General features: G+C 47.8%; 1 protein-coding gene across 1 annotated transcript in view; it reads left to right on the top strand.

Annotated features, from left to right (window-relative positions):
* Positions 1-14,603, top strand: part of FAM135B (family with sequence similarity 135 member B) — a 257,650-nt gene that overhangs the window by 131,549 nt on the left and 111,498 nt on the right. The window contains exons 5-6 of the mRNA XM_073632289.1: positions 12,331-12,401; positions 14,314-14,487. Coding sequence (XP_073488390.1) covers positions 12,331-12,401; positions 14,314-14,487 — 245 coding nt within the window. The remainder of the gene's footprint in view (positions 1-12,330; positions 12,402-14,313; positions 14,488-14,603) is intronic.

Below are 14,603 nucleotides of genomic sequence, written 5' to 3'. Positions count from 1 at the left end.
TGCATGCACTGTCACTGCTCACCATCCTCGTGGCCTCCTCGAATGGTGACAGGACAGTGCATGCATCCCTGATCATGGCCCACTGGCGTGGGGAAAAAAAAAACCAAGCTCCCCTGACCCTGTCCTGGTGCCATAGTCGCACAGGTACTCATTGATGGCCCTCTGCTGCGTGTGCAGCCGCTGCAGCATGGCCAACGTTGAGTTCCACCTGGTGGGCATGTCACAGATTAGGCGGTTCTTGGGCTGGTTAAACTCCTTTTGGAGGTCCGTCAGCCGAGCACTGGCATTATATGACCGGCGGAAATGCACACAGACTTTCCTGGCCTGCCTCAGGACATCCTGTAAGCCCGGGTACCTGCCCAAGAACCGCTGCACCACCAAGTTAAGGACGTGAGCCAAACAGGGCACATGGGTCATTTGTCCCTGTCGGAGGGCAGAGAGGAGGTTGGTGCCATTGTCGCAAACCACCATTCCTGCCTTAAGTTGGCGTGGCGTCAACCACCTCTGAACCTGCCCCTGCAGAGCTGACAAAACCTCTGCCCCAGTGTGGCTCCTGTCCCCCAAGCACACCAGCTCAAGCACCGCATGGCATCTTTTGGCCTGCGTACTTGCGTAGCCCCTTGAACGCCTACGGAGCACCGCTGGTTCCTAGGAAGAGGCCATGGAGGAAGAAGAAGAGGAGGGGGTGGAGGAGAGAGGTGTGTCACAATCAGCATTTTGGAGGCGTGGTGGCGGAACAACCTCCAACACTACTGCACCTTGTCCTGCATCCTTCCCAGCTGCCAGCAGAGTCACCCAATGCGCCGTGAAACTTAGGTAACGTCCCTGTCCATGCCTGCTGGACCATGAGTCAGCGGTAATATGCACCTTACCGCTGACCGCCCTGTCCAGCGAGGCATGGACATTGCCTTCCACATGCCGGTAGAGAGCCGGAATCGCCTTCCGTGAGAAAAAGTGGCGTTTGGGTACCTGCCACTGAGGAACCGCACATTCCACAAACTCACGGAAGGGGGCAGAGTCTACCAACTGAAAAGGCAGCAGTTGAAGTGCTAGCAATTTTGCCAAGCTAGCATTCAACCGCTGGGCATGTGGATGGCTGGGAGCAAACTTCTTTCGGCGGTGCAGCAGCTGGGGCAGGGAAATTTGCCTGGTACAATCTGACGTCGGTGTACCAAAAGCAGATTGCCCACAAGTACTTGGCTGTGACACACCTAATTCTACACCTTCATTCCTCTCACTGCAGGTCTCAGAGAGGACTGAAGGTCTAGTGGGGTTGGAAATCTCAGCTGATGAGGAGCAAGGAGAGATCCTCTTTGTTCTTTGGTGTGGGTCTTTTAGATACGCTTGCCAACGAACTGCATGGCAGGTCAACATATGTCTGGTCAAGCATGTGGTACCCAAGCGGGAGATGTTTTGGCCACGCGAGATACGCTTGAGACATATGTTGCAAATAGCAGCGGTGCGATCTGATGCACTCGTCTCAAAAAAGGCCCACACCAAAGAACTTTTTGAATAACGCGCAGAGACTGCAGCGCCCTGCTAATGTGGAGCTTTGGGGTGTGATGCAGTCAATGTGCTGCCCTTAGGCTGGCCCCTGGAGGGCATCCTGCCTCGTTGGTGATGTGCCACCGCCTCCTCCTCCTCCTCCTCCTCCTCCTCCTCTCTCCTATCAGGCACCCACGTTGAGTCAGTGACCTCATCATCCCCTCCCTCCTCATCACTGGAGCAAACCTGGCAGTATGCTGCAGCAGGGGGAGCATGACTGCCAGATTGCTGTCCTTCTTGGGCACCCCCTCTGTCCGTGCTCATGTTACTGCCTTCATCGAGCTCAGTATCGTCATCAGAGCCTTCCAAACGCTGGGCATCCTCCTGGAGCATGTACCCAACACTGTGGTCAAACAGTTCGAGGGAATCCTCATGAGGACATGGTGGAGCTAGGGAAGGAGTCACTGATGACATTGAGCTGAGGGAAGAGGCCGCTGCTTTGCCAGACAAAGCACCCTGGGCATGGGTGAGAGAGGATGAGGAGGATGAGGACGGCTTGGTCATCCACTCGACCAAGTCTTCCGCATGTTGCGGCTCAACACGGCCAGCTGCCGAAAAAAAGGCCAAGCGTGTCCCATGGCCACGTGCTGATGAGGATGCACTGTCTCCACGACCAGCACTAGACACAGAACCTGCTTGCCCTCTCTTATTGGCTTGTGACTGTCTGCCTCTCCTTCTTGGCCTTCCAGACATACTAATGGCCTGTAGCTGCACTAAGCTGGGATAGAACACCTGTAATTTTCTTCAAGTAGCTTTATATACTGTAACCAGACAAGCCTGCCTGTCAGTAGGAAGATAACAGGAACGGATCTAGCTGAACACTGTGAGCAGGACGCACTGTACTAAATGTAAATAGTCTAGCTGCCTGACCGTGGTACTAATAGGATCAAATAGAACACCTGTAATTTTCTTCAGGTAGCTTTATATACTGTAACCAGACAAGCCTGCCTGTCAGTAGGAATTTAACAGGAACAGATCTAGCTGAACACTGTGAGCAGGACGCACTGCACTAAATGTAAATAGTCTAGAAGATAACAGGAACGGATCTAGCTGAACACTGTGAGCAGGACGCACTGCACTAAATGTAAATAGTCTAGAAGATAACAGGAACGGATCTAGCTGAACACTGTGAGCAGGACGCACTGCATTAAATGTAAATAGTCTAGATAGAAGATAACAGGAACGGATCTAGCTAAACTGAATACAGTGTATATATATATATGCAACACCTGGGATGCATATATATACACAATACACTGTAAGTGCAGCTAACTGACTGACTGTTCTGCCTAATCTATCTAACTCAAATCAAATGACACTGTCTCTCTCTCTCTCTATCTCTCAGCACACCGGAACACACACTACACAGGGCCGCCGTGCAGGCGGCCTTATATAGTGTGGGGTGTGTACTAAATCCCCTGAGCCATAATTGGCCAAAGCCACCCTGGCTTTGGCCAATTACAGCTCTCTCTACTGACGGCGCTGTGATTGGCCAAGCATGCGGGTCATAGTGCATGCTTGGCCAATCATCAGCCAGCAATGCACTGCGATGCCGCAGTGAATTATGGGCCGTGACGCGCCACACGAATTTAGCGCGAACGGCCCATAACGTTCGCAATTCGGCGAACGATCGAACAGCCGATGTTCGAGTCGAACATGGGTTCGACTCGAACACGAAGCTCATCCCTACTTCTAGACTATTTACATTTAGTGCAGTGCGTCCTGCTCACAGTGTTCAGCTAGATCCGTTCCTGCAATTTACATTTAGTGCAGTGCGTCCTGCTCACAGTGTTCAGCTAGATCCGTTCCTGCTATTTACATTTAGTGCAGTGCGTCCTGCTCACAGTGTTCAGCTAGATCCGTTCCTGCTATTTACATTTAGTGCAGTGCGTCCTGCTCACAGTGTTCAGCTAGATCCGTTCCTGTTATTTACATTTAGTGCAGTGCGTCCTGCTCACAGTGTTCAGCTAGATCCGTTCCTGCTATTTACATTTAGTGCAGTGCGTCCTGCTCACAGTGTTCAGCTAGATCCGTTCCTGCTATTTACATTTAGTGCAGTGCATCCTGCTCACAGTGTTCAGCTAGATCCATTCCTGCTATTTACATTTAGTGCAGTGCGTCCTGCTCACAGTGTTCAGCTAGATCCGTTCCTGTTATTTTCTAGACTATTTACATTTAGTGCAGTGCGTCCTGCTCACAGTGTTCAGCTAGATCCGTTCCTGTTATCTTCTAGACTATTTACATTTAGTGCAGTGCGTCCTGCTCACAGTGTTCAGCTAGATCCGTTCCTGTTATCTTCTAGACTATTTACATTTAGTGCAGTGCGTCCTGCTCACAGTGTTCAGCTAGATCCGTTCCTGTTATCTTCTAGACTATTTACATTTAGTGCAGTGCATCCTGCTCACAGTGTTCAGCTAGATCCGTTCCTGTTAAATTCCTACTGACAGGCAGGCTTGTCTGGTTACAGTATATAAAGCTACCTGAAGAAAATTACAGGTGTTCTATTTGATCCTATTAGTACCACAGTCAGGCAGCTAGACTATTTACATTTAGTACAGTGCGTCCTGCTCACAGTGTACAGCTAGATCCGTTCCTGTTATCTTCCTACTGACAGGCAGGCTTGTCTGGTTACAGTATATAAAGCTACCTGAAGAAAATTACAGGTGTTCTATTTGATCCTATTAGTACCACGGTCAGGCAGCTAGACTATTTACATTTAGTACAGTGCGTCCTGCTCACAGTGTTCAGCTAGATCCGTTCCTGTTATCTTCCTACTGACAGGCAGGCTTGTCTGGTTACAGTATATAAAGCTACTTGAAGAAAATTACAGGTGTTCTATCCCAGCTTAGTGCAGCTACAGGCCATTAGTATGTCTGGAAGGCCAAGAAGGAGAGGCAGACAGTCACAAGCCAATAAGAGAGGGCAAGCAGGCTCTGTGTCTAGTGCTGGTCATGGAGACGGTGCATCCTCATCAGCACGTGGCCATGGGACACGCTTGGCCTTTTTTTCGGCAGCTGGCCGTGTTGAGCCGCAACATGCGGAAGACTTGGTCGAGTGGATGACCAAGCCGTCCTCATCCTCCTCATCCTCTCTCACCCATGCCCAGGGTGCTTTGTCTGGCAAAGCAGCGGCCTCTTCCCTCAGCTCAATGTCATCAGTGACTCCTTCCCTAGCTCCACCATGTCCTCATGAGGATTCCCTCGAACTGTTTGACCACAGTGTTGGGTACATGCTCCAGGAGGATGCCCAGCGTTTGGAAGGCTCTGATGACGATACTGAGCTCGATGAAGGCAGTAACATGAGCACGGACAGAGGGGGTGCCCAAGAAGGACAGCAATCTGGCAGTCATGCTCCCCCTGCTGCAGCATACTGCCAGGTTTGCTCCAGTGATGAGGAGGGAGGGGATGATGAGGTCACTGACTCAACGTGGGTGCCTGATAGGAGAGAGGAGGAGGAGGAGGAGGAGGAGGAGGAGGCGGCGGCACATCACCAACGAGGCAGGATGCCCTCCAGGGGCCAGCCTAAGGGCAGCACATTGACTGCATCACACCCCAAAGCTCCACATGTGCAGGGCGCTGCAGTCTCTGCGCGTTATTCAAAAAGTTCTTTGGTGTGGGCCTTTTTTGAGACGAGTGCATCAGATCGCACCGCTGCTATTTGCAACATATGTCTCAAGCGTATCTCGCGTGGCCAAAACATCTCCCGCTTGGGTACCACATGCTTGACCAGACATATGTTGACCTGCCATGCAGTTCGTTGGCAAGCGTATCTAAAAGCCCCACACCAAAGAACAAAGAGGATCTCTCCTTGCTCCTCATCAGCTGAGATTTCCAACCCCACTAGACCTTCAGTCCTCTCTGAGACCTGCAGTGAGAGGAATGAAGGTGTAGAATTAGGTGTGTCACAGCCAAGTACTTGTGGGCAATCTGCTTTTGGTACACCGACGTCAGATTATACCAGGCAAATTTCCCTGCCCCAGCTGCTGCACCGCCGAAAGAAGTTTGCTCCCAGCCATCCACATGCCCAGCGGTTGAATGCTAGCTTGGCAAAATTGCTAGCACTTCAACTGCTGCCTTTTCAGTTGGTAGACTCTGCCCCCTTCCGTGAGTTTGTGGAATGTGCGGTTCCTCAGTGGCAGGTACCCAAACGCTGAGACTCTGCCCCCTTCCGTGAGTTTGTGGAATGTGCGGTTCCTCAGTGGCAGGTACCCAAACGCTGAGACCGCTGAGGAAGTCCCAACGGACGATACGCGTGCGGATTGGCTTTATCCTGGTTTAGACGCCCCTGCAGCCATCTTATACTGTCATCTGTCACTTTTTATACGCCTTTCAGCCTAGCACTGGCCATAGTGCTTATTATGTGAGTACCTGTCTTGTAATAAAGGAATTATTTTTAAAGTCATACAGAGAGCACTATGTATCTTCTTTGTTTATCCCATGCATATCGTAAAGAAAAGTGTTGATCCTTACAAAGGAAGAGGTTCCTGCCTTTCAGCCAAGACATTATCCTGACCACCATTTGAGTGGTGAATGCTTATCAGACCTTCCTGTTTGTTCAGGGGTCCTTTTAATAAGGTGAGCGGTTTGACTGACAAGAGGGGGAGCACGGAGTTAAGAGCACTTTGGATTTGCATGAAGCACCCTGCACCACCGTTGATACAGATTGTTCATTTATGGACATTTATTATAGTTTTAGATTTTAGCGCTGCACTACCTTTTTTATTGTACCACGTGAAAGGATTTATATATTTGCCTTTAGTGTTCAGCAGCTTTGCTTTGTTTTTGAGGGTTTTTGCGCTGACTGTGTTGCTGATAAAGGTACCCAAACGCCACTTTTTCTCACGGAAGGCGATTCCGGCTCTCTACCGGCATGTGGAAGGCAATGTCCATGCCTCGCTGGACAGGGCGGTCAGCGGTAAGGTGCATATTACCGCTGACTCATGGTCCAGCAGGCATGGACAGGGACGTTACCTAAGTTTCACGGCGCATTGGGTGACTCTGCTGGCAGCTGGGAAGGATGCAGGACAAGGTGCAGTAGTGTTGGAGGTTGTTCCGCCACCACGCCTCCAAAATGCTGATTGTGACACACCTCTCTCCTCCACCCCCTCCTCTTCTTCTTCCTCCATGGCCTCTTCCTCGGAACCAGCGGTGCTCCGTAGGCGTTCAAGGGGCTACGCAAGTACGCAGGCCAAAAGATGCCATGCGGTGCTTGAGCTGGTGTGCTTGGGGGACAGGAGCCACACTGGGGCAGAGGTTCTGTCAGCTCTGCAGGGGCAGGTTCAGAGGTGGTTGACGCCACGCCAACTTAAGGCAGGAATGGTGGTTTGCGACAATGGCACCAACCTCCTCTCTGCCCTCCGACAGGGACAAATGACCCATGTGCCCTGTTTGGCTCACGTCCTTAACTTGGTGGTGCAGCGGTTCTTGGGCAGGTACCCGGGCTTACAGGATGTCCTGAGGCAGGCCAGGAAAGTCTGTGTGCATTTCCGCCGGTCATATAATGCCAGTGCTCGGCTGACGGACCTCCAAAAGGAGTTTAACCTGCCCAAGAACCGCCTAATCTGTGACATGCCCACCAGGTGGAACTCAACGTTGGCCATGCTGCAGCGGCTGCACATGCAGCAGAGGGCCATCAATGAGTACCTGTGCGACTATGGCACCAGGACAGGGTCAGGGGAGCTTGTTTTTTTTTCCCCACGCCAGTGGGCCATGATCAGGGATGCATGCACTGTCCTGTCACCATTCGAGGAGGCCACGAGGATGGTGAGCAGTGACAGTGCATGCATCAGTGACACTGTCCCCCTTGTCCACCTGTTGGAGCACACGCTGCGTGGAATAATGGACAGGGCACTTGAGGCAGAACAGAGGCAGGAAGAGGAGGACTTCCTTAGCTCTCAAGGCCCCCTTTATTCAGACAGTGTTCCTGCGTGCCCGCCGATCACACAGGAAGAGGACGAGGAGGAAGAGGAGGAGGAGGAAGATTGTGTCAGTATGGAGGTGGAGCCTGGCACTCAGCATCAGCAGCAGTCTTTAAGGGATCAGTCCCAAGAAACACATGGACTTGTACGTGGCTGGGAGGAGGTGGCTGCGGACCATGTCGTTCTTAGTGACCCAGAGGACTCCGGACCGAATGCCTCAGCAAACCTACGCTGCATGGCCTCCCTGATCCTGCAAAGCCTGCGTAAGGATCCTCGTATTCGTGGTATCAAGGAGAAGGACCAATACTGGCTGGCAACCCTCCTTGATCCACGTTACAAGGGTAAGGTTGCGGACCTTATCTTGCCATCGCAGAGGGAGCAGAGGATGAAACATCTTCGGGAGGCCTTGCAGAAAGGTCTGTGCAACGCGTTCCCAGAGACTGGGAGGTTACAAACTCCTGTTTCTGGACAACGTGTTGCTGAGGCTTCGGTCAGTCAAAGAAGGAGCGGTGGAGAAGGTGGCCGTCTGACCGATGCGTTCAGACAATCTTTTGGTCCGCAGCCCCAAGGTATGATCGGTTCCAGCAACCATCGCCAGCGTCTGTTTTACATGGTGCAGGAATACCTAGGGGCAAGATCAGACTTGGACACCTTTCCCACCGAAAATCCTCTGGGTTACTGGGTCTTGAGGATGGATCACTGGCCAGAGCTTGCACAGTATGCAATTGAGCTACTGGCCTGTCCTGCATCCAGCGTTCTTTCGGAACGCACATTCAGTGCTGCTGGAGGCGTGGTAACCGATCACAGGGTGCGTCTGTCCACCGACTCGGTCGATCGGCTGACCTTCATAAAAATGAATGAGTCTTGGATCACCACCAGCTACCAAGCACCTGATGCTGATGTAACCGAATAATTTTTTTTGAAATCTCAGATCCCTTCAAAGACTGCCTATGCTGATGCTGAGTGACTATCCCTGAGTAATTATCCTCTTCCTCCTCAATCATCACGCTGATAGCTTGTAAGAACATTTTTGGTTCTGGGCGCCACCACCAGTGCCTAAGGCACAATTTTTCAGCCCCTGTTTAACAGGGGCGTGTAATTACAATTTTTGATGTAATACTTTGCAGCAGGGCTCGTTCCTGCATTCCAACTAGAGTGTCTGTGAGGGGTTGCAGTGTTGTGGCACCAGCACCAGTGCCTAAGGCCCAATTTTTCTGCCCCTGTCTAACAGGGGCGTGTAATTACAATTTTTGATGCAATACTTTGCAGCAGGGCTCGTTCCTGCGTTCCAACTAGAGTGTCTGTGAGGGGTTGCAGTGTTGTGGCACCAGCACCAGTGCCTAAGGCCCAATTTTTCTGCCCCTGTCTAACAGGGGCGTGTAATTACAATTTTTGATGCAATACTTTGCAGCAGGGCTCGTTCCTGCGTTCCAACTAGAGTGTCTGTGAGGGGTTGCAGTGTTGTGGCACCAGCACCAGTGCCTAAGGCCCAATTTTTCTGCCCCTGTCTAACAGGGGCGTGTAATTACAATTTTTGATGCAATACTTTGCAGCAGGGCTCGTTCCTGCGTTCCAACTAGAGTGTCTGTGAGGGGTTGCAGTGTTGTGGCACCAGCACCAGTGCCTAAGGCCCAATTTTTCTGCCCCTGTCTAACAGGGGCGTGTAATTACAATTTTTGAAGCAATACTTTGCAGCAGGGCTCGTTCCTGCGTTCCAACTAGAGTGTCTGTGAGGGGTTGCAGTGTTGTGGCACCAGCACCAGTGCCTAAGGCCTAATTTTTCAGCTCCTGTTCAACAGGGGCATGTAATTACAATTCTTGATCTAATATTTCACAGCAGGGCCCTGTGAGGGCTTACAGTGTTGTGGCCACAGCAACACCTAAGGCCCAAATTTCTGCTGAGTATATAGGGCAGGACCCTACTTTCAAACATCTAACTTACAAACGACTCCTACTTGCAAACGGAAGGAGACAACAGGAAGTGAGATGAAATCTACCCCTAGGAAGGGAAATTCTCTCCTGTAAGAGTTAATATGGGAAAACAATTTCTCCTTTCCACTGATGCTTTCCAATCCTTGTTCCACAAAAAAACCCAAATTTTTAAAAAACATTTTTCATTGGGACAAAAAAGTGAGGTGAAATCTTCTGAAGAGGAGGAAAGACAGCAAAACAAATGTCACAGGGGTGATAACCCTTCCCTATGTTTTCCAAAAAGCTTAGAAAAGATTTTTTGGCTGGAGCTAAACACGTTAAAAATGTTCAAAATTACAAACAGATTCTACTTAACAACAAACCTACAGTCCCTGTCTTGTTTGCACCGCCTGTATACTGCTGTTCAGAGTATATAGGGCCTGGTGGCCCCACACCTTTCCTTATTTTAATTTGGGTGCGGGGTTCCCCTTAATATCCATACAAGACCCAAAGGGCCTGGTAATGGACTGGGGGGTACCCATGCCGTTTGTCTCACTGATTTTCATCCATATTGCCAGGACCCGACATGACATTAAACCCGCAAGCAGTTTTAAATGAGATTTTTTCCTTTAAAAATGACATTTGGTGCAGGGACTGTTCTAAACATGGGAAACACGCGTCACTTTACAGGCATACTATAGACACCCCCCAGGTACGATATTTAAAGGAATATTTCACTTTTTTTTTTTTACTTTAAGCATCATTAAAATAACTGCTCCCGAAAAAACGGCCGTTTTTAAAAGTTTTTTTTGCATTGATACATGTCCCCTGGGGTAGGACCCGGGTCCCCAAACCCTTTTTAGGACAATACCATGCAAATTAGCCTTTAAAATGAGCACTTTTGATTTCGAACGTTCGAGTCCCATAGACGTCAATGGGGTTCTAACGTTCGTGCGAACTTTCGGTCCGTTCGCGGGTTCTGGTGCGAACCGAACCGGGGGGTGTTCGGCTCATCCCTACCGCCGACTTCCCTCCTCTCCTGCCGGCTGCTGAGGGGGATGTGCCAGGTTGGAGAGTGGGGAAAGAGGCTAGTAAATAGGTCATTTCCCAGCTACTACATTTTCTGAATGAATACAGTGAGTAATTGAGTACAGATTGCTCTGGTGTCCATTCATAGCTGAAGCATAGTAAACTGTGTTTGTGAAGGAACAGGAAGCTGCTTAGCAGAGAACACTTGCTATTCATTCATTGTCCAGTGCAGCTGAGGCTGCAGAGAAAGGGACTGGGGAATCTTTGTCCTCAGTCCCTTTCTCTGCCTCAAAAGCGAGACTTCAGGGGTCTGTTTAGGGCTCCTAAAAAAAGTGTAAAAAATAAATAAAAATAATATTATAAGAAAAAATAAAAAAAAATTTTTTAATTAAAAATAAAAAGCTACTGACAACATCCACTGCCCTACTGATACTGTCTACTGCTCTACTGACATTGTCTATGTTTTAATACATTAATTTAGAGCCCTTTCACACCACGCCACCTAGGGAGTCAGCGGTGAAGCGGCGCTATTTTTAGCGCGGTTTTACCTTCGTTTTAGCAGTGCTATTTGCCCGCAAGCGGGACGGTTTTAACCCCTCCACTAGCGGCTGAAAAGGGGTTAAATCTGCCCACAAAACGCCGCCGGAGCGGCGTTTTGCCGGTGGTATCGCAGCGCTGCCCCAGGGCAGCAGTGAAGGAGCGGTGAGTTCCCAGTTCTCACAAATTCTCAGTTTTGGTCATTCCTGGTCAGCAGTGGTGGAACATATATAGAGGTGTTCCACTTTGCCAGTAAAAGCAGAAAACTTCTGGGTTACTGTATGGTTTTTAACCACTTGCCGACCGCTGCACGCCGATATACGTCGGCACAATGGCAGCGGTGGGCAAATGGGCGTACCTGTACGTCCCATTTGATTGGCGGGGCTGGCGGGCACATGTGCCCACGGTTCCCACAGACTCGATGTCCGCCGGGGTGTCCCGCGATTGTGTCATGAAGCGGCAGAACGGGGAGTTGATGTAAACAAGGAATTTCCCTGTTCTGCCTAATGAAATGACAGAGATCTACTGCTCGCTATCATCGGAAGCAGTGATCGCTGTCCTGTCAGAGGTAGCCCATCCCCCGTACAGTTAGAATCACTCCCTAGGACACACTTAACCCCTTGATCGCCTCCTAGTGTTTAACCCCTTCCCTGCCAGTGTAATTTATACAGTAATCAGTGCATTTTTATAGCACTGATCACTGTATAAATGATAGTGGTCCTAAAATAGTGTCAAAGGTGTCCGATGTGTCCGCCATAATGTCGCAGTCACGATAAAAATCGCAGATCGCCGCCATTACTAATAAAAAAAAAATTATAATAATAAAAATGCCATAAAACTATCCCCTATTTTGTAGACACTATAACTTTTGCGCAAACCGATCAATAAATGCTTATTGCAATTTTTTTTTACCAAAAATATGTAGAAGAATACATATCGGCCTAAACTGAGGAAAAAATGTGTTTTTTTATATATTTTTGGGGGATATTAATTATAGCAAAAAGTAAAAAAAAATATATATATTTTTTAATTGTCGCTCTTTTTTTGTTTATAGCGCAAAAAATAAAAACTGCATCAAACTGTAATCAAATACCACCAAAAGAAAGCTCTATTTGTGGGAAAAAAAGGATGCTGATTTTGTTTTGGTGTAACAAAGCACGGCCGCGCAATTGTCAGTTAAAGCGACGCAGTGCCGAATCGCAAAAAGTGCTCTGGTCACTTTTGGGGCTGAAGCGTTTTCATTTCATAATTTATATATATTTTTTATTTTGATTGTTTAGACATTTTTAAACTCAGAATTGAAATCTTTTTTGTTTTTACCAATGAAATTAAATCATTATTTTTGCACTACCTTATGTAATGCATCAATTCGTGTTGGTTCTGTTTTTCAGGTAGAAGATGCTCTCAGTGAAGTGGATTTCCAACTGAAGTTAGACCTTCATTTTACAGACAGCGAGCAGCAGTGAGTACCGCAATACCTTATGGATAAACTGTGTAAATGTAATATTATTATTAGACATGGTGGCTGCATCATTTTTTTTTTTTTTCATGATTTAAAGCTGAACTACACTGTATCTAAGCAGCACAAATCAAAAATGCTTTTTAATCTAATTTTTTATATTCAAAGCAAACTCCCCCATCCATCCATCCATATCCCCATGCTTTAGCTTGGAGACATGGATGTCTCCAAGCTAAACTGTCTCCTGTCATTTTTACTTTTTTGACATTTTTTTTTGGTGAATGTGTAGGGGTAGAATGTACCCGCTACCCATCCACATGGGGGGGGGCAGGATCTTGGGGTCCTCATGTTAAAGGGGGCTTTCAGATTCCGATGAGCCCCCTGCCCGCAGACCCCCACAACCACTGGGCAAGGGTTGTAGGAAGAGGCCATTGTCCCCATCAACATGGGGACAAAGTGTTTTAGGGGGGACCCCAAAGCACCATCCCCATGTTGAGGTCATGTGGCCTGGTACGGTTCAGGAGAGGGGGCGCTCTCTCGTCCCCCCTTTTCCTGCGGCATGCCAGGTGCTGTGACCCCCCACGCCATTTTATTTTAAATTTTGACGCGGGGTTCCTCTTAAAATACATACCAGACCTGTACTGCGTAGTTTGGATTTGGGGGGGGGGGGGCCACACCATTTTTTTTTTCAATTTTGGCGCGGGGTTTCCCCTAATATCCATACCAGGCCTAAAGGGCCAGTTTTAAATGACGTGTTTTCCTTTAGAAATGTCATTTTGCTGTGGTACTGTTCTAAACATGGGATATTTAAAGGAATATTTCATTTTTAGTGTTTCACTTTATGCATTCTTAAAATCACTGCTCCTGAAAAAATAGCCGTTTAAAAACTTTTTTTGTTTGCATACATGTCCCCTGGGGCAGGACCCGGATCCCCAAACACTTTTTATGACAATAACTTGCATATAAGCCTTTAAAATTAGCACTTTTGATTTTTCATGTTCGTGTCCCATAGACTTTAAAGGTGTTAACGCGTTCACACAAATTGCTTGCCTTTTCGCAAGTTCTGGTGCAAATTGAACCGGGGGGTGTTCGGGTTATCCCTACTTGATAATAAATCCCTACTCTATTTGAAAAAATAAATAAATATAGATAAACATTACCTTCATCCATCTTCTTTGATTCTTCATTCCTTTCTTTCCCCTATTCTATTAAATAATATGTTAAGTATACATCAACTTTAACCTTATTAATTTTCCTTCCTTTCTTCCTTTCGTTTCCTTATCCTTATTCTATTAATAAAGTTTTAAATATAGATAAACGTCCTTTCCTTTCCCTTTCCATTTCCCATTCCTATTTCCTTTTCCTTTCCTCATATCCATATTGTATTGAAAACAAAAGTTTTAAGTCTAGATAAACTTTCACTTCATCTATTTTCTTTAATTTTTTCTTTTCTACCTTTCCTTCCTTCCTTTCCTTCTTTTCTCCCTTCCTTTTTTCTTTCTTGTTAATGTATCCTTATTCTATCTAAAAAATATATATAACTATAGATAAACATTACCTTTATCCATCTTCTTTGATTCTTCCTTCCTTCCTTTCTTTCCCCTATTCTATTAAATACAGTAAAGTATAACTCAACTTTAACCTTATCAATTCTCTTTCATTCCTTCTTTCCTTCTTCCCTTCCTTGTCTTTCTTCCCACCTTCCTTCATTTCTTTCTTTCTTGGTTGCCAGAGGATCTTGTCCAGGCACGGTAGTCATCTCCCTTGCCTCCCGTAGATAGATCTATAACACGCATATAGTCTCTGCTCCTGCTTTTGCTGAGCATTTTGTCAAGTTTCTTCTGATAAAATTCTGGAATCTCTAACAAGAAAAAACAACACGAGCGTCGCTAACAAGTGTAAACATTTCTTCCAGGCTGAAAGACATCTCTGCCGTCCCCCTGATCAGCAACCGCACTTTAGGTCTTCATTTTCATCCGCGAAGAGGTTTGCACCACCATGTTCCTGTCATGTTCGACTATTTCCACTTGTCGGTGATCTCCGTAACGGTGCACGCTTCACTGCTAGCCTTACATCAGCCGTTTACCAGGTACAGTACCAGACACAGCAGATGCCTGCCTCTCATGCCTGCACGGGCTTGTAAGCAATCGCTTGTCCTACCGTACAAAACTGGAGTGCACTGAAAATAATCCGAGAGAGGGAAAC

Source organism: Aquarana catesbeiana, linkage group LG05 (genome assembly GCF_042186555.1).
Source record: "Aquarana catesbeiana isolate 2022-GZ linkage group LG05, ASM4218655v1, whole genome shotgun sequence".
Taxonomy (NCBI): domain Eukaryota; kingdom Metazoa; phylum Chordata; class Amphibia; order Anura; family Ranidae; genus Aquarana; species Aquarana catesbeiana.
Note: the sequence above shows the minus strand (reverse complement) of the source record. Positions and strands in the feature narration are given on the sequence as shown.